The following is a 24,882-nucleotide window of genomic DNA, read 5'->3' on the forward strand; positions in this document are numbered from 1 at the left end:
ATTTGTGGTCACATACGCTGTCTAAACTGGAGAAACTGTGTCAGCAAGTCGGATTGTGTGTGCGATGGTGTTTGCCTTAACGTTTTTGCGTCTGTCCGTAAACATGGATTAAATAGACTGTATGACTGATATGTTTGTATTCACTTCGCGTAGCAACATCAGTTGCCGTGTTTTGAAACATACGAGCCCAAACTGATGCAACTCAGGTACAAGTTTCGACTGCACGGTGGCAGACTGATATCATTCATAAACTTCGACACAATCCTCCTCTTACATTAAACTCCTTTAGTATACCACACAACAGTCGGAAATGTAGTCATTATAGAGTGCATTTACGAGGAACTACTGAATTCCTTCATAAAATCAATCCAGCAATGATGTACACAGAGTTCCTCACGTTTCCAAGATATTTCTGAAGTTAACGATGGCTAATGAAAATGTACATTCTAGGCCTATTTTCAAATTATTTACACACGTCGTTATAATTTGTAGACTCATGTAGATTCTCTGGATTCAGCAATGACAATAAATTTGTTTCAAAGTGTTATGTTTGTTATTACTCATCTCGAACAATTCTCTAATTTTCTAGGCAATAATGTGCAGGTCATTTTATAAGAAAGTCCGTATTGGTTTTGCACTGCCATCTACTGGTTCGTTTGCGTGTTACACATAGTAACAGCGCAGGTTACTTCATCTGATGAATAGTCACACTAATCGGCTAATTTACCAAGGTGTCCCTAATAAAGGTCACGATCATTTTTTTTTTCATACCACAACCGTCCCATTCCCCAAGTAATTTTATAATTTTAATTAATTTATAATTTTTTTTTTTTTTTTGCACACAGCCAATTCAACTACCAGCACCCTATACCAGGGGTGGCCAACCCTTTCCTGGAGAGCCACATGTCCTGCATGTTTTAGATCTCTCCCTGCTCCAACACAGCTGATTCAAATGATCAGTTTGTTATTCAGCAGCTTCAGGAGTTCATATAAAACTGATCATTTGAATCAGCTGTGTTGGAGCAGGGAGAGATCTAAAACACGCAGGACACGTGGCTCTCTTGGAGAGGATTGGCCACCCCTGCCCTATACCATTATTGTGCATTCTATCTGTCATCTTACTGGTCTGTCAGACATCACGTTTTCCATTTACACAGTAATTTTGTCTTCATGTTTTACCATATGTAGACATGAAGAGATGTAGTTCTGCAATTTTTTTCTCCATCTCACAGCGTACGTAAGCATACAGAGCCACCTAACACTTAGGGTAACACAGAGGGCCAATATCGAGCAACTGTGCCACAGCCCTTGCATCATTTAGCTTTCATTTTTCTTATATATATTTACTTGGGGGGGGGTAACGTGACATAGTGGCAAGGTGCAGGGCCTGTAACCAGAAGGTTGCTGGTTCGATTCCCTGCTTGGGCACTGCTTCTGTAACCCTTGGGCAAGGTGCTTAACCCAAAATTGCCTCAGTAAATATCCAGCTGTATAAATGGATGACATGTAATCCATGTAAGTTGCTCTGGATAAGAACGACTGGTAAATGACAACAATGTAATGTACTTCTTTGCTGTAGCTGACTGAAGATGTGGATCTTTATGAGGCAGACGGCACATGTTTCTGCTCACCGATCTACCCTTTCTCTGTCTGATCAGGGCAGTGGGGGTGGGGGGTTGTGGAGCATATTTATAAGTACCCCATTGCAGCAGAATCATTGGTTATCAGAAGACACATCATCACTGGGTACACAAGAAAGATGGGCCTCATTCATCACTGCAGGAATGGCAGGATCTTTCCATTCTGACTCACTCACCTCAATGTCAAAAACAACCGCAACCTTGGAGGAACTTGCATCATCATGTGCCGGACAGGAGGCAAACTTGAATCTCATAACACATTTCAAGGAAATATGAAATAACTTGCTAATCTCCTTTGTACACTTTACCACTGTTTGAGAGGATTCTTTTTTATGATTCCCAAAATCTGTACTTCCCACAGTTGGACTGTAGGAGGCGCTGTAGGGAGGAGTACACCTGTATGGACTTGGAACAAAGTCATTTATTTGAAGGGTAATGAATCTTTTTCATGATGAACATATGACACATTAGGAGAAACACACATACAGACACACACAGACGCACAGACACACACATACTCTTTGGTGATATGTTCAATGTGATCATGGTAGATTACTGAGAAAAATAAGGACAGAATTAGCATCAAGTTAGCTGAATGCTTTTTTTTTATTACATCTAAACTTTTCTACATAAACAGGTAACATTCAATAGGTAAACAATTTCTTCCAATGCAGGTAATAAATATTTCTTTTCACTTGGTACTTTATACAATCTGACATTGTTTTACTGTACATCTTTTTTTTCTTCACTTTCTTTTAAAAAGCCATTTTCTGGTTCGACATGCCCTAAGGAAACAGACTCAGTGAGTTTAAGGCAGTGAGCACAGATGTAAGCAAATCTGACTTTCAAGGATCATTGGAAAGCTGGACTGAATCTCTAGTCCACTTAGTGGTTTTTTTTCTTTTAAAAATATATATTTATATATTTATAAATTAATTTAATCTGATGTTTTGGATACTACAAAAAAGACAAATGTTACTAGAACCTTGTGTGGACAACTTGCCTGAGATTTCCCAGTAATAATACAAACATTACATTTTACATTTTCCCTTTGATAATCTTTTTTTTTTAACCCACCAAAATTAATTTTGAAACTTCAAAAAATTGGTACTGGTTTGTTTTTTTTTCTGTCAAACAATCCTGGTGGTCACAGACCTTGACTAAAACCAAATACCTTCCAAAGTGCTACTCCACAACACTGAGAATACCCAATAATAACAGCTTTCCTTCTAAGAGCCACATGCCCTGTGGCTGTGAGGTGACTGCAGAACTTTGAAAGAAAGGGGGCGGGGCTAAAGGCTAGCCTGTGCTTCACCTGTCCAATGCAATATTTGCAGACATAAAGTCAGCTGACATAAATGACAGGACAGCAACGAATAACAATGTGTCAATAATTCAGGGATATGATATAAAACAAACAGTACTTCAGACAATCTCTGCCTGTTTCACACGGCAGTTTACCATTGGGGGAATATTTAAAGTTTGCCATCACAGTCTTTGATGACATCTTCACTGCAATGTTATAGCTGAGATCTGTGGGTCCTAAATATGAGATTTCTTTTTCAGTTTTTTTTTAATCATGCCTGATGACAAATAGATGGCAGAGTGCATAGCCATTAAGATAGCTTAGTCTTTCTCAGTTAGATTTCTGTATAACAGTCAGAACTGAGACAGCATGCTGTGCCCAATGCTACCCATTCCATTTTCTCTAATGTAAAAGAGGAAAAAAAAAACATGATGCTTGTTACAATACATAATAATTGGTGAAACAAAGAACCTATTTAAACAGAATTAATATTAATATTAAAAAGAACAAGTGCTGCAACAGTGACAGCCTTGGACATTTAAAAAATGTAAAAAATACACAGATTAAAAATAAATAAAAATACTGAACATTGTGGTTTCTACAACAGAAGATACAAGCAGAGGGGGAAAAAAGGGGGAAAAGGTGACTTGTTTTGTCCGGGCTTCATGGAGGGCGGCTGAGACTGGAGTTGGTTAGACCTACACTCTCCACACAGTGCTGTACACACAGGCTGATAACAGCGGCTGTCACAGACTATTATATCTGTCAGAAGCCTAATTAGGCGTAAAAAAAAAAAAAAGAAAAAGAAAAAAGTGCTGCAACACTAACGGCATGTGTAAGACCTTGAGGGAATGACATTACAGGAGAGCCCTGCAGATTTCGTAAAACCTCTACAAAACCAGCAGCAGACAGTAGATACTATAGCCAAATGTACCTTGCAGTTGTGATTGAAGGACATGTGTTTTTTTCAGATATCGGTGTATATATGTAATGCTTGGTTGGATCCATATATTGAGCTACAGGTCATATATGGGCGGAAACTGAGTATGAACTTTAATAATTTAGTATGGGTGACCACTGAAGTGTGGTCTATAAGGAAGCTGTGGGTGTGAAACAAAGCTTCATACTGAGATCCATAGCCAAGTACTTGGAGCCTATCAGAAACAAACAGTGTGTTACCAACTGTCAGTGTGCTGTTCTGCCTACAGTCAGTAACATTCCTGTGACCTCACATTTCCCCTTCAGGAGGGGGGGAGGGGGGAAGGGGGGGGGGGGGGCTTACCAAAGGAGCAAGCACAGCAAGTGATGCATGACCTTCAGTGACAAGGGCCCATTTAAGTTTAATCCCCATCACTGCAGTCCAACTCGACTTTGCAAGGTCCTCTAATTCCATGCGGCACTCCCGACTCCTACTCATGGGACTCTGTGAATTGGTTGGCGTCTGATGCATCAGAGTCAGTGGCTACCCCAAGCACTGTCAGTGTCTTCATTAATGCTGGCCCAGGACACCAGCAACCTCCTGTCAGAAGGAATACATTCGCTCCACCGTAAGGTGGCTGTTTAATTGGCCACTAGAGCAGAACAGAAGAATCCGCGTCTTTAATGGGAGGAGAGGCAACTACTGAGAGACCTCAGATGATGATGATAAGCATAAGCGCGCACACACACACACACACGCACGCACGCACGCACGCACGCACGCACGCACATGCACACCCACACACACCCACGTGCACACCCACGTGCACACCCACGTGCACACACACACACACACACACACACACACACACACACACACACACACAAAATCTTATTCATGGTCAACTGTTAGCAGTGTCAGTCCAGCAATTAAACGTGCTGTCAAGACTGACTGTAAATGGCAAACGTTTCAGTGATGAGGAAACAACCTCACCCTCACCCAGGTGGTACAAAAGCTGGTACTAAAAAAGTGTCCAGGCTGAAGTCTTCCATGGGAACTGTGACCAAAAGCAATGGGTGCCATTTTGTCCGGCCACTCAGATCCACAGCAGAGGTTATTAAAGAGACGGGCAGGAGAGTAGAGACGAGGTGCAAGCCAACGTGCACATGCACATAGGTTGCAGCACGACATTAGACGCAAAACCCCCCCCCACATTCTCCAGAAAAGATACAACTTCGATACCCTCAGGATCTCTTCTTTTTTTTTTTTTTTTTGCTTTTGCAGTTTCATTTTTGGCTTTGTGCAAATGGAATCAAAGTGGTCTGGAAAACAACGCTACATTTATACAAATCCTGAAATGCTCACTTATGCATTTTCTCAAGAAAATATAGTCTTTCTATTACTTCAAATCAATTTGAGAGTATAAATTTCCTCATTAAAATCACTGAGAACGAAGATGAAAGCACAGGCATTGCATGGAAAAGTTCAGAAATGGCCTGGTAGGTAAAAGACAAACCAGAAATGGCATACTTTATCTGTCGGCACACTCCCATAGCAATATCCTGAAAAGGCAAAGGGAATGCATTTAAAGAATTCATATATATTTTACATAACTTAAAGCATCATAAAATAATCTGCACATGAAAATAATAAAACACAACTGTCAACCACCGAGACATAATTCTTTCAGAGAAGAAAGACTCCTACAATTTAGAATGGAAGATAGATTGGTTACTTTAGAAGCCAAACATTATCACTGTGAAGAAAAATAATGCCGTTGATGTGGAACAATAAGATAGAAAGAAAAAATTAAGTACAAAAGGCATAATAATAATAATAATTATTATAATTATAATAATAATAATAATCAAAGGACAACAAATGTATAGTTGTGAAAAAAGTCTTCAGTATCCACGGAAATATATCAACTGAAGCGTTACTCACTGAACAGGCAAAGTCCTAAGTTTATGTACAAAAGTAAAACTGAAAATATATATTTGTTCTCTGTACACAGCATTGTTCTTTTCAATTTTAAAAAGACCTTGATTCTTTTTTCTTTTTGAGTTTATATTTTGATGTGTCTATTTTGATGTGGTCTGGAGTCAGTCTAGTGAGATGACGTCAGGGATGGAGCCGTAAAGGGAGGTGGCCTCGGTGGTTGCCCGGGAGACCCCTGGGTGGGCGTGGCTGTCCCGGAGGCTGCTGGAGGAGACCAGGCTGCTGCTGCTTCCATTGCTGCTGCCTCCGTTGATGGGCACGAGGGCACTGCTGCTCACCGGCGTCCCTGGCTGATCCAGGAACAGCTGCGAGGAGCTGTAGGGCAGGAATCGGTTCAGCAGGAGGTCGTGGTCATCTGAGGCCGAGGCGGCCGCTGTCGCAGCCATCACCATGCTGTAATGCTGTGGAGGAACACATGCATACGCGCGCACAGACACACACACACACACACACACACACACACACACACACACACACACACGCACATATGAGAGCAGGTCTATAGAGATAGCTGTTGCCATCTGAAGAGCGTAGCAATTGAAATATGCAGTAGGATACAACCTTTTAGTTCATAATTCTGTATAATGCACTAGTCTTGCTGGGATCCAGCACATTCTTGATAATACAACATTCCCCTAGCACACAGTTCAGCCAAACAATTTCTGGTTTCAATATGATTAATGACTATTCAGTCCATTAACTAGCTGATTTGAGAAGAGGCGAACTGCTTTTAAGCTTAACTCCATGTCTCTCGCACCATATCAAAGTGAATCCTGCCTGCATTGATCTGAATTTTCAAAATTAAGAGAACTGACACTCTTGCATCGCACGGCTGTCAGCTTCCCCCAGCAGCCCTGACCAAGTATAATATTAAGAAGTGCAGTGATATTGCAAATACGAGGTTCAGCAATGCAGAGCGCTTCAAAAATGAACTGCAGGTACACAGGCGTGTCTGAAATGACTACAGATTTGAACACTACCATAGTGATCAGAAGGCAATGGCATCTGTAAGGCAACTGTTGGTGATGAAAATAAACATTAAATCCTGCCATGCCTCTATTTATCTATCTCAAATAAATTGTTGAAAGCTGGGCTTCCTCTTTCAATGGGCTGTCACACTCTAGGTGGGAAAACACTGCCCTCTGCTGGTGATAGGCTACTGACACCAGCCCAACATTACAAAGACAATGGCAACACTCCACCCTCCTCCCCTCTCAGTGGCAGAGACATACCTGATGATTGTCACCTTGTAAAAATGAGAAGAAATTCAGATCTGTGGAAAAAAATAACATAATGTATAATATTCAGTCCATGAAGTCCCAGTTCACTGATGTTTAGTGCGTCCTGAAAGATAACACTCAGTCATCATCAGACTGAACCTCTATAATATGCTGTAAAAAGTGACCCAAAAGTGTGTGTGTGTGTGTGTGTGTATGTATGTATGTGTGTGTGTGAATATGTATGTACGTGTGTGTGTGTATGTATGTGTGTGTGTATTTATGTGTGTGTGTGTGTGTGTGTGTATATGTATGTGTGTGTATCTCCCATCTACACGTACACACTGCAGGACGGTTCTCCATGCATCAGCCCGACAGCGTGAGCGGGGTCTGTACCTGATAGGTCGCTGGGCGTGTGGTAGTAGTGCCGGTAGTCCTGGATGAGGGGCGGTGGTGGGGGGATGTAGCTGGTGTCAATGGGGGGCATGCTGGGAGCTCGGGCCACCGGCGATGCTTGGGCGTGGAGGTTCAACACCCTGCAGGTGGAGACGGAAAAATACGCATTAACAGAGGAAGTTAAAGAAAGAGGAGTGGGAAAAACCCATGAAGATTAAAGCACGTTAACACAGAAAGAGTTAAGGGAAGAGTGAGCACATCGTAGTTGTGCTGTGGCTTGATCCCTCTTTAAGTCTCCATAAATTACTACACTGATTAAGTCTTTAACGTTGGGGGAGTAATAAAGAACTTCAGGAAAAAAAGGACCAAAGTGTAATGCAATTGGCAGTCTTTAGTGGAGCGCCTGAGGGTGTAGGCTTTTGAAATGAGTCTGTTGAAGACAACACATTGCAAGCAACCTCCAAATTCAGCAAATGGGTATTGAAACTACTCCCCCAAACACTGATCTTGGATCAGTACCTACCTACACCCAAGATATCTGGAGTTAGAATAAGGGGGTGGATATGCTGATCCTGGATCAGATAAGCTGTTGAACTAGAGTCTGCTGGACTAACCCTTTATTGATGGGAGGTGATACGGGGGACAGAGAGGGACAGGTCCTCTTCGGGGGCGGTCGGTCGTCGTCCTCATCCTCCGAGGAGCTATCCAGTGTCAGGTCGATTACCTCCACCTTCTTAATGTTGCTGTTGCCGTGGGACGAACTGCTTCTCTGCTCCGGCACCGCTGCCCGACACGTCCCTGCTGTCAGAGAGGGTTATGGTTACGTATAGAAGCTCTCCACACCTCAGCTCCATCACGCTTATGAATATAGAACAGGAGAGTTTAATGAGAAGAACAAGCTGCCCTGCCTATCTTATCACTGGGACACGCACATGGTTTTTCTACCCTGTGCCTTTTGTCCAGCTGCTTAAGAGTTACACAGCAGTGGACTGACTGCCAGCATGCTTTGGTCTCCTACCTTCCAGGCCATTATATGTTGCAGAGACCTCCTGCACTTCCTTCTTCGACCTCATGGGGGCCCAGTTCCCATCCTCCTTGAACTGGATCTCGTCGCAGTCCACGCAGCTGTTGAGTATCTCCATGAACAGCCTGACCCGGGATAGCGGGGGGGAGAGAGAGAGACCACCCACAGTCGGGTCAGGGCACAGGCTCTCCACTCTGCTCCTTCACCCGCACCCTCCCACTCACTACACCCACTCACTTAATGGAAACACAGCCTTCATGCCCTCTCCCACAGGAAAGGTCTTAATGCTGGCCTACTGTAGCAATAACAGATTCCCCGGCTAGGAGCAGCCTGTGTGAATTGTCAGGGCGGGGCATATGACTGGGAGCAGCCTGTGTGAGTCATCATGGCTGGGCATATGACTGGGAGGAGCTTGTGTGAGTTGACGTGGCAGGTCAAATGACTGAGCAGACACGGTGTGATTGTCATGTCAAGGTACATGACTGGGTGGGGCCAGTGTGATTATCATGGCAGGCGTCTCCTGACAGGGCGGGGCTCACCCGTCGATGATGAGGTGCTCGTAGGGGGCTTTCTTGTCGCAGACGGGACACACCCAGGTGGGCTTCTTCTCGTTCATCTGGATGTAGAGCGTGGCGTCGAAGCACTGCAGGTGCGAGCAGGTCAGGGCTCGACATGGGATCATAAGCCTCATCTTCCCCAGCTGCCACGCAAACAAAGGCACCGTGTTAACGCCGCAGTCATTACCGCTAAAACACTGCAATTTAAACAGCTCTGCAATTACGCTTTCAGAACTGTAGGATTAGCAACCCCCACCGCTGCCCTAACTGTGAGAACAACTACAGTTTCTTTTCAATTCTGAAAATCCAGGCAGAACTGCATCTCTCTGAAAAAAACCACTGGAAATGGAGATGTCAGGCTTACAAACAAAACAGTGAAGTAGAGATGTTGTAGCAATAAATTTCAACTTAGAGGAGCAGAATCTGAATCCTTTGAACCCCTCTGACTCTCTACCAGTATTTTGGTGAGCTGTTAGAATGGTAATCTTTCGACAGCTGAATAAACACCGCAAGCACATTCACGTACAAATGTACACATTTAATGTACGCTTTTGCTCCTTTCTTTATACAAAAAGATAACTTTGCATGGATAGATCTGCAACTCTTTGTAACAGCATAGCTTGCCCACCTGACCCTACTTATAGCAGCATTTCCAGTACATTCGCTGGCCAAAGATAATTGACATGCTTTTTCAGTGCTCACTGCACTTCAGTAAACCTCAGTGTTTACTGCATGTGGTTGCGATTCTTGGAGTAAATGTTTATGCATGAATAATCTGGCTCAAAACACGTCACCACAGAAGAATGCAGGTGCTGTATTCATTTCAGATACTCCTCCCGAGGCCAAGGTCAAAGTTCTGGCAAGAACAGAGGAGATACGGAAACAGTGTGTATGGTGTGTGTGTGTGTGTGTCTGTGTGTGTGTCCGTGTGTGTCTGTGTGTGTGTCCGTGTGTCTGTGTGTGTGTGTGTGTCAGTTTATGATGTCCGTGTGTGTGTGCGTATGATGTTTGTGTGTGCATGTGTGTGAGTATGAGTGTGTGTCTATGCATGTGTTGTGTGTGTGTGTGTATGATATGTGTGTGTGTGTGTGTGAGACTTAGAGTGTCAGTGTGTGTGTGTGTGTGTGTGTGTGTGTGTGTGTGTGTGTGTGTGTTTGTCTATGCATGTGTCGTGTGTGTGTGTGTGTGTGTGTGTGTGTGTGTCAGTTTATGATGTGTGTGTGTGTGTGTGTGTGTGTGCGTATGATGTGTGTGTGTGTGTGTGTGAGCGTATGTGTGTGTGCATGTTTTGCGCATGGAGCTGCAGCAGGTGTTGATGTGTAGTACCGGGCAGAGCAGGGAGACACGCAGGCTGGTGGTGGCGATTTCGCTGTCGGGGTCGGCCGTCAGCTTCTCTTTGACTGCGGAGAGGGGAGGAGGCGGAAATACAAACAGGCGGTGCTGGTTAGTGATCACCTCCGCGCTCACCGCGACATCGCTGCCTCTCACTTCAGCTTCTGCTCCAGAACCCCCCTGGATGGGAGCGAAACAGTGGGAGTATTGTTTCAACCCCCACCCCGCCACCCCCCCACCCCATACACATACACACACACACACACATCCAACCCCGCCTCTGTCTCCCCCTCCGTCTCCAAGGGTCAAGGATAACATTTACACAGCGTCTGAGCTGTGGGCAAGCACTTCCTGTTCCAGTGCTTTCCACAGGAACCACAAAGAAGTGTCAAAATTCATGGAACCCACAGTTTAGGAGGAGACGACATTAAATCCCCCCCAGACACCCCTTGATTCCCTTAACCCCCCCCGCCCCTTACTTAGGGCTCTAGAGTGGTCAGGGTTGCGGATGCCTTTCGACCGTAGTCTCTGCAACAGCACTGTGGAGGTCTGCTGTTTCACCAGGTACACGGCCATGGAGTAGCTCTGAGGACACAGACAGAGATGCTGCACGTTAGTTCACCACACACACACGCGCGCACACACACACACACACACGCGCACACACGCGCACACACGCGCACACACACACACACACACACACACTCACACACACACATACACACACACACACACACACACACATATACACACACATACACACACACACACACGCACACGTGCACACGTGCACACACACACACACACACACACACACACACACACACACACACACACACACAGTACAAACACACACCCCAGGGGCATGAGCTGCATTTTAGGATTTTGCCTTTTACATTTCGGGGTTTTAGGTCAGTTAACGATCCCAAAACTCTCATTGTTACAACGCCAGAACACCCTCACCGATTTTGACCGCTCAGCCTAGCCCACCTGCGCAGGTATTGCTGTAGCCCATCTGATAACTTGAAACAATTGAGCAAGAGCTCGCCCCAGGCACCGTTTACACAGTTTCTGTCTTTCTAGGTTTGAGGTGGTGGAAACCGCGAACGGGTAGATTTCACAGCAAAGGTATGCCCAGATGCTGTTAAGACATGTGTAACAATGACAAATACCAGGCCTGCCAGAGATGAGATCAAGGAGTGTTAATGCTTTTGTTCACGCAGATGGCTGAGATATCACAGAGTAGTATAAACAGCAAGGCAGCTGGAAGCAGGGTGCAGACACACCCGCTGAATGTAAACCAAGCTCAAAGCCAGCTCTCAATTAATTATTTGTGTTATCGTAATGAACAAATGCATATCTGAGTAAATGAGTAGGGGGTATTTGACAGAAACAGTACTGGTCAAAAGTTTGGACACACCTGATTATAACGGGAAACATGCATTCAAAGACATTTTGATATAAAGACTTATGCTTAAATGCTTGAAATTTGTGTCTTAAGCCCCTTTCGGACATGCACTGCAACCCTGAACTTATCTAGCCATTACAAGGAGGAACTGTATGTGAGAACGCAAATGTCCGAATCAGTCGGACTGGACATTAAACGGACTTTGGTCATTGCCCAGAGAATTGACAGCTAGCGAGTGGGCGTGTTGATGATGTTTCTATGATGCGACTGGGGCGAAACCGGAAGAATACAAACATCCGAGGGTGAAGAGGAAGTGTCATTTACATGAAGACGCCAACTAAAATGTTTAACGGGAGAGACGACGAGATGCTGGAACTTCTATCGGTAAGGGCTGCCGCCAAAACCGAGAGACTTGGTTGTTTATGACCAAATTACGAACCGGCTATGCTGTACACAAAATACTGCCATTTCTGCAGCATACTTTTTGCGTTATGTCCAGGCTCCTGCACGCTCTACCCAGACGCCACCCCTCGGCTAAACCAAACGGAGTATTTCCAGTAGGTGAGAACGTGTCTGACATGGACAATCTCCTGTTGTGTGCTACATGTGGGAAAGGGCAACTCCAGACAAGTGGACCTGACGCTGTCCGGAGTTCATATGAGAAAACGGCTTTAGACAAACAAAAAAAAATAGTTTTAAAAAATATTTTAAAATATTTTTTTGGCTACTTTGAAGAATCTAAAATGTAAGATAGTTTTGATTTGTTTAACACTTTTTTGGTCACTGCATAATTCCATTTGTGTTGTTGAATAGTTCTGATGTCTTTACTATTACTGTAATATGTGGAGTATAATAAAATAATATAATAATATAATAAAGAATAAGAAAAAAACCTTGTGAGTAGGTTTGACTGGTGCTGTACGGGCAGCAGCATGGTTTGGTGGTTAGCGATCTACAGTAGTAACCTGAGGGCTACATTTCAGTAATATCAGTTGCTGAACTGCTGTAAAACCTTCAGCTAGGAGATCAAACTGACTTGTATTAGTCAAAGTAATAACGTATGCAATGTAAGCTGGCCTGGATAAGTGTCCGCTGAGCAAGTACATAATATAGCGTTAAAAGCTATTAAGTGTGTAAGTTTTTCAACACCCTGGAATGCTTATTGAAAGATTTATGCAAATTGTAATTTACCAGTCAACCAAGGGTTTTTATTCCCTTTTCAACACATAATTGCTCATAACCTTTTGCTCTGGCATCCCAAAGTGAAATTTTCAGGGGCTGTTCAGATGTAAAATGCCCAGCTCGGCCTAGCCTTGACTTACCCTTCCAATTTCAGATGTCCACGACACCACAATGGTGTTGGGGACTGTGGTAGATAGTCTGACCAATGAGGTAATGTTGATGGGTCGGCTCGGTCGCTTTGGTTCAACACCATTTTTGGTTGGTGGAAGATATCCCTGGGAGAGAATGAGACAAAGTGATCACATGACAGACAACGACCAACGGCATCCACTCATACAAAGCAGTGCCTAATGGTGTCTTAAAATACCTCTACCCAAACACAATACCACAGCAACATCAATAAGACAAAGACTACTGAGTGGACTCCAAAATCTATTCCGCCATTTCGGCTGCTTAATAAAAAGAATTTTCTCATCTGTGGCAATACACACAGACAAACAATTCATGCTGGTGAGGACAAATGTAACGGGAATGTGGATTTGGAACAAAAGAACTGTTGGTGAGCATGTGGCTGCAGTGTCCTGACACTGTGGGCTTGTTCTTTCCCATCAGTGCTGCCTGGATTCCTTGCAGACTCGCTGGTCTTTACAGCATGAGGGTCTGCTGCTGTGGTGGCCTCTGTGAGCTACCGAGAGGACTGCAGGATCAGTGAATCCAAGCAGCATTAATTAGCCCTTTCCCACCTAAGTTCTAGAATATTTCCTACTGCCCCCCCCAGTATGACTTATTTCAGCTTGTGCACACCTGCTGTTCCAGAATTTGGTTATGATGTCATAATAATATTTCGAAATATAATTTTAAGAGTACATAATATATAAACTGCATATGGCAAATATTCGTATACTTTATTTTCGCTCTTGAGTAAGAACTGTGTTTCCCAGCTGCTTATGCTGCAACTTATGTGAATCTGCATTAAAAAATAAATAATCATATTGCATTTGTGGCACAACTTTATGTGAAAAAGCAGTGGGTTTAGAATGAATTTTGCTTTGTTGCATCACTTGTAAATAGCCATTCTAATCTAGTGTTCTAATCACACCGGTTTGGCCATACACTGTAGGGACCACTCTAGAACGATCACACCTGTTTGATCGTACGCGCTTAAGGGTTAAGAACGAAGAAAGAAGGGTAAACAAAGCACTGGATCTACACAGGTGGTCCCTGCCTGGTGTGGAGGCACTCACTGGGAGGTTGCAGGGCTTCCCATTCACTTTCACGCACAGGTTGGGAGGGAAATGGTCTTCCTGAGGGCAGCTCGTTTCTGACAGGCAAAACCTGGGAAGGGGGGGGAGAGAGGCAAGACCCTCTGTCAGCAACACTCAACTATAAGACAAAAAGGGGATGGAGAAGAAGAATCCCTCTATAACCCAGTGAATAAAACAGTATCGAAGCATGCTAAAAGCACTGCCTTTGGGTTCAGCGGCGTTGGAGTGAACCCTGAACATTCAAACCCATTCCAGAATACCGTGTTTGAGTAAGACAGGATACCATTTGTTTGAGACGGTTCTCAATTGCCCACTCCTGGTCCCATCATATTGATTGCGCTTGACCCAATTGTTAAGGTGTCGGCAGAGGTGTGGACCATCCTGTCAGTGTCTCTATGATGTCAAGCCATTTGGGATGACAAAATCTATTCAAATTAGGTCATGTCTGGTGGAATACACATTTTGGGGCAGAATGCTGTCATTTCTTACGCAAGCCTCCACAGAGGGGTGCACGTGGACAATACCAAAGAGAAAATCGCTTCACATGCCATGCAAGCAGCAATAACAGCACCAGGTGCTGACATTGTGGAAGGACAGGATGGAAAGACTGACAGTTGCAGCAAACATTTCAAGATTTCAAAAGGGAGGTCAAACAAAAGTGCCTGATGTTCCATGAGTCAGCTGAACAAGACTGCAACAACAAGCTCTACCAGACAAAGAGGGCTGGAGTGGGAGGATGTTGTCTACGGTTAGGGTCTATCTTTGCCTTTGAGACCATCTGTGTGTTATGGCTAACAGCATGGCAATGGCCTCCAGGCTCTGCTGGTGTGTGTGTGTGTGTGTGTGTGTGTGTGTGTGTGTATGGGGGGGGGGGGGCTAATATCATACCTTAGCTGGACTTGAACTGTAAAGTCACATTTGGTCCCAGAGATGTCCCTGCCAAGAGAGAATAAGGCAGAAACAACAGTCATTCCACTTCATCCAGCTACTGATGGATTAATATCCATCAATATGACTTAATTGTAAGAAGCACACTCTATCCAACTGTTGTTAGAGCACTTAAGACACTTCTGTAGAATTTCCCTGATTCATTCACAGGGAGCCATCACTTAATGAGAGACATAAAATCATTAAATTGCTACACTTTAAATCAGACGTAGTCTTCATGTGAGCCAAAAAAGAGGGATGAAAGGACCTTGCCCCCTCTAACCCCACCCTCCACAAAGGAGAAAAAAAAAGATACTTACATTGAGCTGCTGATCTGCTGGACTTGCTGAGGCGTTAAAGCAAAAGCGAAACACGTTTCCTGAAACCGTTGGCTGTTGTCTGAGGCTACAAAGGAAGAAAAAAAAAACAATGAGAGGAATAATTCAGCGGTTGAATGACAATGACAGAAAAGACCTGGTGGTTAACTGAGTCCATGAGAAGACTGACTCACAGGACGACTATGACAATGAGAGAAATGACCCAGTGGTTAACTATGACCAGGAGAGAAAGGACTCAGTAGTTAACTATGACCAGGAAAACAATGACTTGCTAGTTAACTACAAACAGTACAGAAATTATTCTGTGAATACCTGTGACTGAGAGAAAAAACTTTGTGATTAACAATGACTATGAGAGTGGCTCAGAACAATGGGAAGCCAATGGGTTGCAATATGGCCTTTCACAAATGACTAAGATTTCAGTTCGGCAGCCAGAGAATGAATGCTTCTAGTGGTAAAAATTGATGGGAAATGGGCTGTTTAACACTTAGAACTTCCTCTTCCTTCGAAAGCATCACGGGTGTGTTTTGTTAGAGGTGTGTACAACATGTTTTTGAGAGTGTGGGTGTCTTCGGCTGCGATATCAGTACAGATGGAGGAATCCAGCAGGTGATGACTTGATATGTGAGAAGGAGGCTCTAATCCTTGAGTCAGAAAACAAACTGACTAAATTCTGAAACAGCAGGAGATCAAAGTCTCCCTGCCACACTGCTGCTCACCAAGTCCGATGCAGCTGTGCACCAAACTACACCTCCTGACAAAAAGTGTGAAGAAGGCTGAGATAGGAAGTCTTATCTTACCACGCACACAAAAATAAACGCTTCCAGTGAGGCTCAGAAAAACACCCAGTTCAATCCAGGGCCACGAACTATGTCTTCAATGCGGCTGAGCAAGTCCACATGCAAAATGATATCATTGTGCAGAATGAGGAATTAAACCAAACATGGCCACAGCCTGGAGGCCGTCATTGTTCTTTCAGAGCCTTTGAGTCACTCTTCTCCTGCTGTGTTTGGACTTAAGTACAGCTAAGAGGCCCTCTCCCCTGTGAAAGTCCCCTGCAGTCAGTGTTGTGAAAGTGCTGGTCATAACCCCACCTCAGGACTAATCCCTGAGCAGCACCGCCCATCCCGAGCAGTGTTGGTTACGCAGCAGAGAGTGGTGAGACAGAGCCGCAGTTCCTCATGGGATAAGTGGATGAGAGCTTTGAGCTTCTGGACAGGGCTTTCAGTGAGGGAGCTGAGACTGGGGGGGGGGGGGGGGGGGGGGGGGGGGTGCGAGAGTGTCAGTACTGCAGCCATGCAGGCATCAGGAAATTACAAAAACTCAGTCAGGTTGACAATAACAATAACCACCCAGCAGAGCCCATAATTTTTTTTTTTTTCCTTTGACTTTATCTGTCAATCAGTCCCTTTCAAGACTCGTCGTAATTCAGCATAAACCATCATTCTGAAAACTGATCCGAAAGATGGCTATGCTCAATATTAGATGTCACTTTCATATTTACTGCTATTTATTGCCGTGTTGAATCAGTTCCCTTAACCTGAACTTCATCTGAATTTATGCATCTTATTACTGTTACTGCCATCTGTGTGACCTGGGCTTCAGACATGTAGAATGACACCAGCATCTGAACACTTTCCCTTCAGTGGAATAATGCTTTCCATACGCGCTGCTCTGTTCAGGGGAAGAGCCAACTAGGCACCCAGAAATAGCCTGGGATTACTCAATCCAATCTCTCTAAACAGGGAAATCTTCTCAGGACAGGAATCACAAGTCAGCGTACTCCCTGGCCTCTCTACTTGCCACACTGCAAACAACCCACAATGCACCTGCAAGTGCGCTGGAATTCACCATCAGTAACGACCTCTCTCTGATAACAGTGCTGACTAACTCCCTTTAATTGCACCGTTTGCTCCTAAAATACCTCCGCTCTGAAAATCAGAAACTGCTCAGCTTGTCTGTAGTGGGAACCGCGGAGGAGCTAATTGCTTCTCGTTTACAGGGAAATGCGTAGGGGGCCAAACCAATCAAAGCCCATGCCGATGCTTGCACACAATCAGAGCCTATCAACATGAAAGCACATGGTGCTCTTTCTCTCTCCCCTCTGTCTCTCTTTCTCTTTCTCTCTCTCTCTCTGCAGGTTTGGATCAATCATCTGGGGTACAATTAAACCTGAAAGACGGATTCTAGAACACATAATTAGCGAGATCTTTACCCTCGTCATCACTACAAAAACATTCTGTCCTCCCTCTACAGCTCTGGGGCTAAAAATAGCAGCACAATCTTAACCATCTGATTGTTCTTACAGCTGGGTGCAGGGCCCTTCTGAAGGTGGGAGCTCTCTTCTTATGATCGCTGTAAATTACAGCTCCAACTCCCAGCTCCTGCGTCCACGCTGCAGCCCCACCCTTTTCTTTAATTCTTGCATTTGTCTAGGTTTTAATGTCAGGCTGAAAACTCTCATAAACCAATGAAATGAAAGGAAAAGGAAGGGCCACTGAACCCACCAGCCAAACATCTGGGACCACATTACAAAGAAACCAATCAGAGGTAGAAGTTATTACAGTTTTTGGAGGCAAAAAAGGCAGGGTTAGGTGCTGTATACCATCAGCACAGACAAAGCCCTCAGCCTCTACTTGGGAAACTACCCGCATAGAGAAGTAAGTTGAAATGTTCAACCTTAGGCATACTGCCAAGGCATTCCAGAGCTACTGAATGATTTTTGGTAGAAACTTTGTGCTGGTGCTGTTGAACAGCATTGACCAGAAGATAAATGAATGAGCAGAACTTGTCAGAGATCAGTTATAGCCAGGGATCCTAGAGATAAAAAAGAATTTATGAAAAGCCCTTATTAAGCCCTGATTTTAATTGGCACCGCTGCCAATAAAAGTTAGGAGGCTCCTTTTGGAAAGCTCAAGTAAGAGGTCTGGCAATGCTCCAACCATCCCAAGAGCAGCGATTCAGCCATGTGCTACAAAATGAGGAAAGACATTTTCAAAGGCACTGGAGCTTTCTGAAGCTTGTTAGGCGAGACTAGGAGCCATCGAATCTCTTGTACAATAGGATTACAACTGAGCACTGAGGCAGATGATGTGAGTGTGTGTATCTGTGTGTGTGTGTGTGTTTGTGTGTGTGTGTGTGTGTGTGTGTGTGTGTGTGTGTTCTTATCAGGTTGTGTGCTCACTGGAGTTGGTGGCAGAGTGAAGGTCATGTTAAGTCATGTGGCGTAGATCTCTGTGTCTTTCAGGTCAGGTGGTACATGTTATGGTCATGTTTTGCATTCAGGTAAGTTTGTGAGCGCATTCTTTTCAGGTCAGGCTGCGTGTACGTTCAGATCAGGTTGTTGCGTGTGACCCGGTGAGGTCTCGGAGTGTGTGGAATGTCTGTGTGGTAACTTGTATGCTGACAGAGCACCGCAGTCTACAGGCATGAAATTGCATGTGTCTTAATGAAAACACAGGATGCAAAGTAATTCTTGCTTGCATACCAACAGAAATCACATTAGGCCCTTATACAGCTGTTCGATGGTGCTTCATCATCTTCCAGAACTCCATGTCTGATCACAGGGTAAATGGTTCCAGGCCTTTCTGTGGATATCGCGGCCATCTGAACCAAGTCAACATTCTAACAAGACATTGTTCATCTTACAAATGGACTTAACCAACCAAGGCAAACATTTCAAAGGCAATGTGGCTCAGGTTACACATATACAGAGGCTTAGGAATAACCATGCTGTTATGTTTAAGTTTCTGCGCAGAACACTTGCAATAACACTCCTTAAACCTTAAAGCGACATCTTCTAAACTTCAGTGTGTGGTAACAGAACCAGACAGAACACAGTTAAATAGGAAAAAACAACAAAACTCATCTGATCGTGTGAGATATTTAAGCACATGCAGATGCGTGAAGAAATATTTATACCTCCAACTAACCTGAACATTAACAAGGGAAATTAAACTGATAAAATCAAAGAGTATAGAATTACTGACTTCAGAGCTCGTGCTCTGAGGACAACAAAGATGAGTACATTCAACAGCACTGTTCACAGGTGTGCAACTACAAGACCACTGTACACTTTGCTACAGCAGAGAAGAGATGGGAATCACTTGCTTCCACTACAAAATATTTCATAACTGTTCGGTCTAAGCAGAGCTTAATGAAGCTGACAGGGACCTATTACTGTTAACAGGGAATGAGAGAGCGTAACAGATTTGGTTAACATCCCGGGAAGTGTGTCGTCTGGATGGATAAATGAGACTCAAGTCTGGCTGTAAGATTTCTCCATGTCACGGTCATCTGCGCAAATAACCCTCATGAAAAATATTCTCATGGCAAATATGGCCACTGTAATTGAGGGTAATTTTCATACTCCAATTATACCAATTATACCTCCCTGATGAATCTAAACGTATGTCTCTTCAGTACAAGAGAGACAGGTCATGCATCCTGCACGATGACACAGTGAGGCTTCATGAACCCCACAATGGATGGGACTACCCTCCACTGTCAATCACAGAATAATATGAACCAATCAGCAGAATGGCAAAACCCCATGACTTTGTCCAGTGTGACAGCTCCACCCACTTTAGTGTTTTATATGAAGCTTCCCTCTCTAGTCACTGTGTGCACAGTTCATAAGGAGCCAATGACAGGCCAGAGAAGTCAGCTGGCCCCTCCCCTAGCCCTGATGGGAGGCCGTGAATGGGTGTCTGCTAAGGAGAGGAGCCACCCGCTTGGCTCAAACACCGTGGCCGTGGGGGGTGGGGGGAGGGGCCCCTTCTTTCTGCATGAGAGGCCCCATTACAATTAATCAAGCTGCTTCATTACTGTCTCCCTGTCATTACTCAGATAAAGAGGGTCATCTCTAAATTATGAGTAATGAGTATTCATTAGCATCCACTTCAGCGGCAGAAATCTAATCCTTCGTTACATTCGAGGCGGCGAGTGTCACTCCGTTCTGTTTCCCGATCCGCGCACCCAGATACACCCAGATACCCAGATACCACAACCTGCGGAACACATGTGTTGACACACCTTCATGAACCATTACTGTGCTCTGTGTGTGCATGTGAGTGTGTGACTGTGTGAGTGTGTGTCATGTTTCTCTCGCACTGGTTTCTGCTTGCCCTACATTTTAATGTAAAATCATAACTTCTGGGTTCCTTCTGACAAAAGCAATAAACCTCAGAGGTAGAGCCAGACCAGAGAAAATCAGGTAGCTTGGCCAGACGGCCCCTGTGGATTGGGCTGGGTGGAGCAGGGCCTCCCTTGGGACAAAATTTTTATGCAAGAGACAAATGGCTTGTCTGTTGTTTTCCTGGCCTTTAACATGCAAATGTATGCTAATATATACATGCCTAGATATGCATAAGGAACTCATACTTTTTTTGCATTTTTTCCACCACAGAAATGTGAGTGACTATTTCAAGAATTATCCTTATTTATGGAGGCACAGAGGCAGGCTTAGTAACAGCCAGAGAGAGACAGGGACAGACACATTACATTACATTATTGTCATTTTAGCAAACACTCTTATCCAGAGCGACTTACATGGGATACAATTTTTACAATGTTATCCATTTACACAGCTGTATATTTACTGAGGCATTTGTGATTTAAGTCTTGGGTCTAACAGCAGTGGCCCACCAGGGAATCAAACCGGAAACCTTTCAGAGTCCTGAGTCCTTCAGAGTCCTGCTCACTACCAATACGCTACGCCCCCGCCCCCCTCACACTAAGCAGGACACAGACAAGACACAGGCAGGGAGAGACTGGGAGAAATACACAGATGCAGACTTAGAGACACATAAGACAGACAGAAACACACACAGCCGCAGACAGGCAGACGGGCAGACGGGCAGTCAGACCAACACTAACCCAGGCTGGTGGGCTTGATCAGCTCGTCCAGCATGTCGTAGAAGGGCAGCCTCTGCAGTTTGACGTCGGGGTGCACGGGGTGTAGGGCGGAGGGCAGGTGGGGCAGGCCCAGTTCGTGTTTGGGCCCCAGCAGGGAGACGGGCAACAGGGGTGAGGGGGCTCCGTGGCCGTCGTAGCCCAGCTGGGTGAGTCCGGCGGGCAGGGCGCCGGTGGTGGAGTGCATGCTGGGCAGTGCCAGCTCCGCCGGGGACACCATCTTGGTGGGGAAGCGGCGGCGGTACAGTTCTTTGATTTTCATCTGAACAGCGGGGCTGCAGCCGGCCTTCAGCAAGTGCAGTGCCTTCGTCAGAAGTTCGTGTTTGCGGCCGTGCTTGTTGCGTCCTGCGTATCCCAGTAGTACTTGGAGCTCCGATACTCGAAGGCTCATTACCATTTGCTGTCGTCATTGAAGGGGGCGGGGTTCCATAAAGCAGACAGACAGAGGGAAAAGGAGAGAGAGGAGGAGATTACAATACATTCAAAATCATTTAATTCTGTCTGCTATAATATTAACCAATTCAGACTGTATTGTCTTGACCTGCCTGGATTTCTGCCAGATGTGGTGCAGAGACAGACAGACAGGCTCACACACACACACACACACACACACACACACACACACACACACACACACACACACACACAGAGAGAGAGAGAGAGAGTACACTCTCACACACGTGCACACACACACACAGATACAGACACACACACACACACACACACACACACAGAGTACACTCACACACAAACACAAACACACCCACAGATACAGACAGATCTACTGCTCAATCGCATGGTCACTGGAGGTTTCATATTCCGCAAAATGGATTGTCACAGCTGGGAGTAAGAGTAGGAGAAATGAGACGTCTCAACCCAGCTCCACTCAACTGCAGCTGAGAGACCAGACTGCAACGTCCAGCACAGAACAGACTGTTATGCTAAGTTACGTTAGGGACACAGTAGCACGTTGGCCCTTTAGCAAGTGAACTAAACCACGTGTTCCCAGCCTTTCCAAAACCGGGCTCACAGATAGCACTCTACAGCAGTGGGTGGAATAATCCATTGGTGAAGACTACCATGAAGAGAGAGGCCAAGTTCTGCCTTGCTCCCTCTCCCTCTCAGTTTCACTCTCCCTCCCTCTCCCTTCTTTAGACACGCCAATAGAGACGTCTGGGAGAGGTGGGGGGGGGGGGGACACAGAGCTCTCGCCGACTCCTTTATACGCCGAAATGAACAGCCCCTCTCCCCTGGGACCTGCCTGCGCAATGACAACATTACACTTCCTGTACCGAGCCCAGACTGTTTACTGGCCAAACACACACACACACACAGACACACACACATAATCCACACACCCCCCCCCCCCACAGAGAGGGAGCACTGAGAGGGATGCTCTGAGTAGGGATGAGAGAGCAGGCTCCAGCCCCGCTATATGAAATATGCATGATGGCCAGGCCTGCTCCGCAGTGTCTACGTTAGGATGTGTAACATTCCTGATGCCCGAAAAAAAAACCAGGAATTAAAACAAACAGGGGAGGGGTAAACACAAAGCGCCGAAGCGCAGGGAGGCACCATCCTCGTGACCGCCCTATCTGTGCCACACTCTCTGCAAACTCACACAGCTGAGTCCTCTCTCTCCCACACTCTCTCTACAATCTCACACAGCTGAGTCCTCTCTCTCCCACACTCTCTACAAACTCACACAGCTGAGTCCTCTCTCTCCCACACTCTCTGCAAACTCACACAGCTGAGTCCTCTCTCTCCCACACTCTCTCTACAATCTCACACAGCTGAGTCCTCTCCCACACTCTCTGCAAACTCACACAGCTGAGTCCTCTCTCTCCCACACTCTCTGCAAACTCACACAGCTGAGTCCTCTACCACACTCTCTGCAAACTCACACAGCTGAGTCCTCTCCCACACTCTCTGCAAACTCACACAGCTGAGTCCTCTACCACACTCTCTGCAAACTCACACAGCTGAGTCCTCTCTCTCCCACACTCTCTCTACAAACTCACACAGCTGAGTCCTCTCTCTCCCACACTCTCTCTACAATCTCACACAGCTGAGTCCTCTCTCTCCCACACTCTCTACAAACTCACACAGCTGAGTCCTCTCTCTCCCACACTCTCTACAAACTCACACAGCTGAGTCCTCTACCACACTCTCTGCAAACTCACACAGCTGAGTCCTCTCCCACACTCTCTGCAAACTCACACAGCTGAGTCCTCTACCACACTCTCTGCAAACTCACACAGCTGAGTCCTCTCTCTACCACACTCTCTCTACAAACTCACACAGCTGAGTCCTCTACCACACTCTCCGCAAACTCACACAGCTGAGTCCTCTACCACACTCTCTGCAAACTCACACAGCTGAGTCCTCTCTCTACCACACTCTCTCTACAAACTCACACAGCTGAGTCCTCTCTCTCCCACACTCTCTGCAAACTCACACAGCTGAGTCCTCTACCACACTCTCTGCAAACTCACACAGCTGAGTCCTCTCCCACACTCTCTCTACAATCTCACACAGCTGAGTCCTCTCCCACACTCTCTCTACAATCTCACACAGCTGAGTCCTCTCTCTCCCACACTCTCTACAAACTCACACAGCTGAGTCCTCTACCACACTCTCTGCAAACTCACACAGCTGAGTCCTCTCTCTACCACACTCTCTCTACAAACTCACACAGCTGAGTCCTCTACCACACTCTCCGCAAACTCACACAGCTGAGTCCTCTCCCACACTCTCTCTACAATCTCACACAGCTGAGTCCTCTCCCACACTCTCTCTACAAACTCACACAGCTGAGTCCTCTCTCTCCCACACTCTCTGCAAACTCACACAGCTGAGTCCTCTCCCACACTCTCTGCAAACTCACACAGCTGAGTCCTCTCTCTACCACACTCTCTCTACAAACTCACACAGCTGAGTCCTCTCTCTCCCACACTCTCTGCAAACTCACACAGCTGAGTCCTCTCCCACACTCTCTGCAAACTCACACAGCTGAGTCCTCTCTCTCCCACACTCTCTCTACAAACTCACACAGCTGAGTCCTCTCTCTCCCACACTCTCTACAAACTCACACAGCTGAGTCCTCTCTCTCCCACACTCTCTGCAAACTCACACAGCTGAGTCCTTTCTCTCCCACACTCTCTGCAAACTCACACAGCTGAGTCCTCTCTCTCCCACACTCTCTACAAACTCACACAGCTGAGTCCTCTACCACACTCTCTGCAAACTCACACAGCTGAGTCCTCTCCCACACTCTCTGCAAACTCACACAGCTGAGTCCTCTCTCTCCCACTCTCTCTACAAACTCACACAGCTGAGTCCTCTCTCTCCCACACTCTCTGCAAACTCACACAGCTGAGTCCTCTCCCACACTCTCTGCAAACTCACACAGCTGAGTCCTCTCTCTCCCACACTCTCTACAATCTCACACAGCTGAGTC

At 45.6% G+C, this 24,882-nt stretch overlaps 1 protein-coding gene across 4 annotated transcripts in view; it reads right to left on the reverse strand.

Moving 5' to 3' along the window:
* Nucleotides 1–5,920: 5,920 nt before the first annotated feature.
* The window catches only part of LOC118781882 (E3 SUMO-protein ligase PIAS1-like), a 43,957-nt gene continuing 24,995 nt past the window's right edge, over nucleotides 5,921–24,882 (reverse strand). For 3 of the 4 annotated variants that reach the window (XM_036535013.1, XM_036535015.1, XM_036535014.1), the window contains 13 exons: nucleotides 21,387–21,822; nucleotides 15,492–15,576; nucleotides 15,133–15,180; nucleotides 14,224–14,314; nucleotides 13,120–13,254; nucleotides 10,869–10,974; nucleotides 10,384–10,457; nucleotides 9,040–9,200; nucleotides 8,495–8,625; nucleotides 8,091–8,277; nucleotides 7,477–7,616; nucleotides 7,096–7,136; nucleotides 5,921–6,264 (listed from right to left, as the gene is read on the reverse strand). In XM_036535013.1, the coding sequence (XP_036390906.1) occupies nucleotides 5,968–6,264; nucleotides 7,096–7,136; nucleotides 7,477–7,616; nucleotides 8,091–8,277; nucleotides 8,495–8,625; nucleotides 9,040–9,200; nucleotides 10,384–10,457; nucleotides 10,869–10,974; nucleotides 13,120–13,254; nucleotides 14,224–14,314; nucleotides 15,133–15,180; nucleotides 15,492–15,576; nucleotides 21,387–21,819 (1,929 nt within the window). In that variant the 5' untranslated portion in view covers nucleotides 21,820–21,822 and the 3' untranslated portion in view covers nucleotides 5,921–5,967. The remainder of the gene's footprint in view (nucleotides 6,265–7,095; nucleotides 7,137–7,476; nucleotides 7,617–8,090; nucleotides 8,278–8,494; nucleotides 8,626–9,039; nucleotides 9,201–10,383; nucleotides 10,458–10,868; nucleotides 10,975–13,119; nucleotides 13,255–14,223; nucleotides 14,315–15,132; nucleotides 15,181–15,491; nucleotides 15,577–21,386; nucleotides 21,823–24,882) is intronic. The other variant, XM_036535016.1, reaches the window with a different exon arrangement.

This window comes from Megalops cyprinoides, chromosome 8 (assembly GCF_013368585.1).
Source record: "Megalops cyprinoides isolate fMegCyp1 chromosome 8, fMegCyp1.pri, whole genome shotgun sequence".
NCBI lineage: Eukaryota > Metazoa > Chordata > Actinopteri > Elopiformes > Megalopidae > Megalops > Megalops cyprinoides.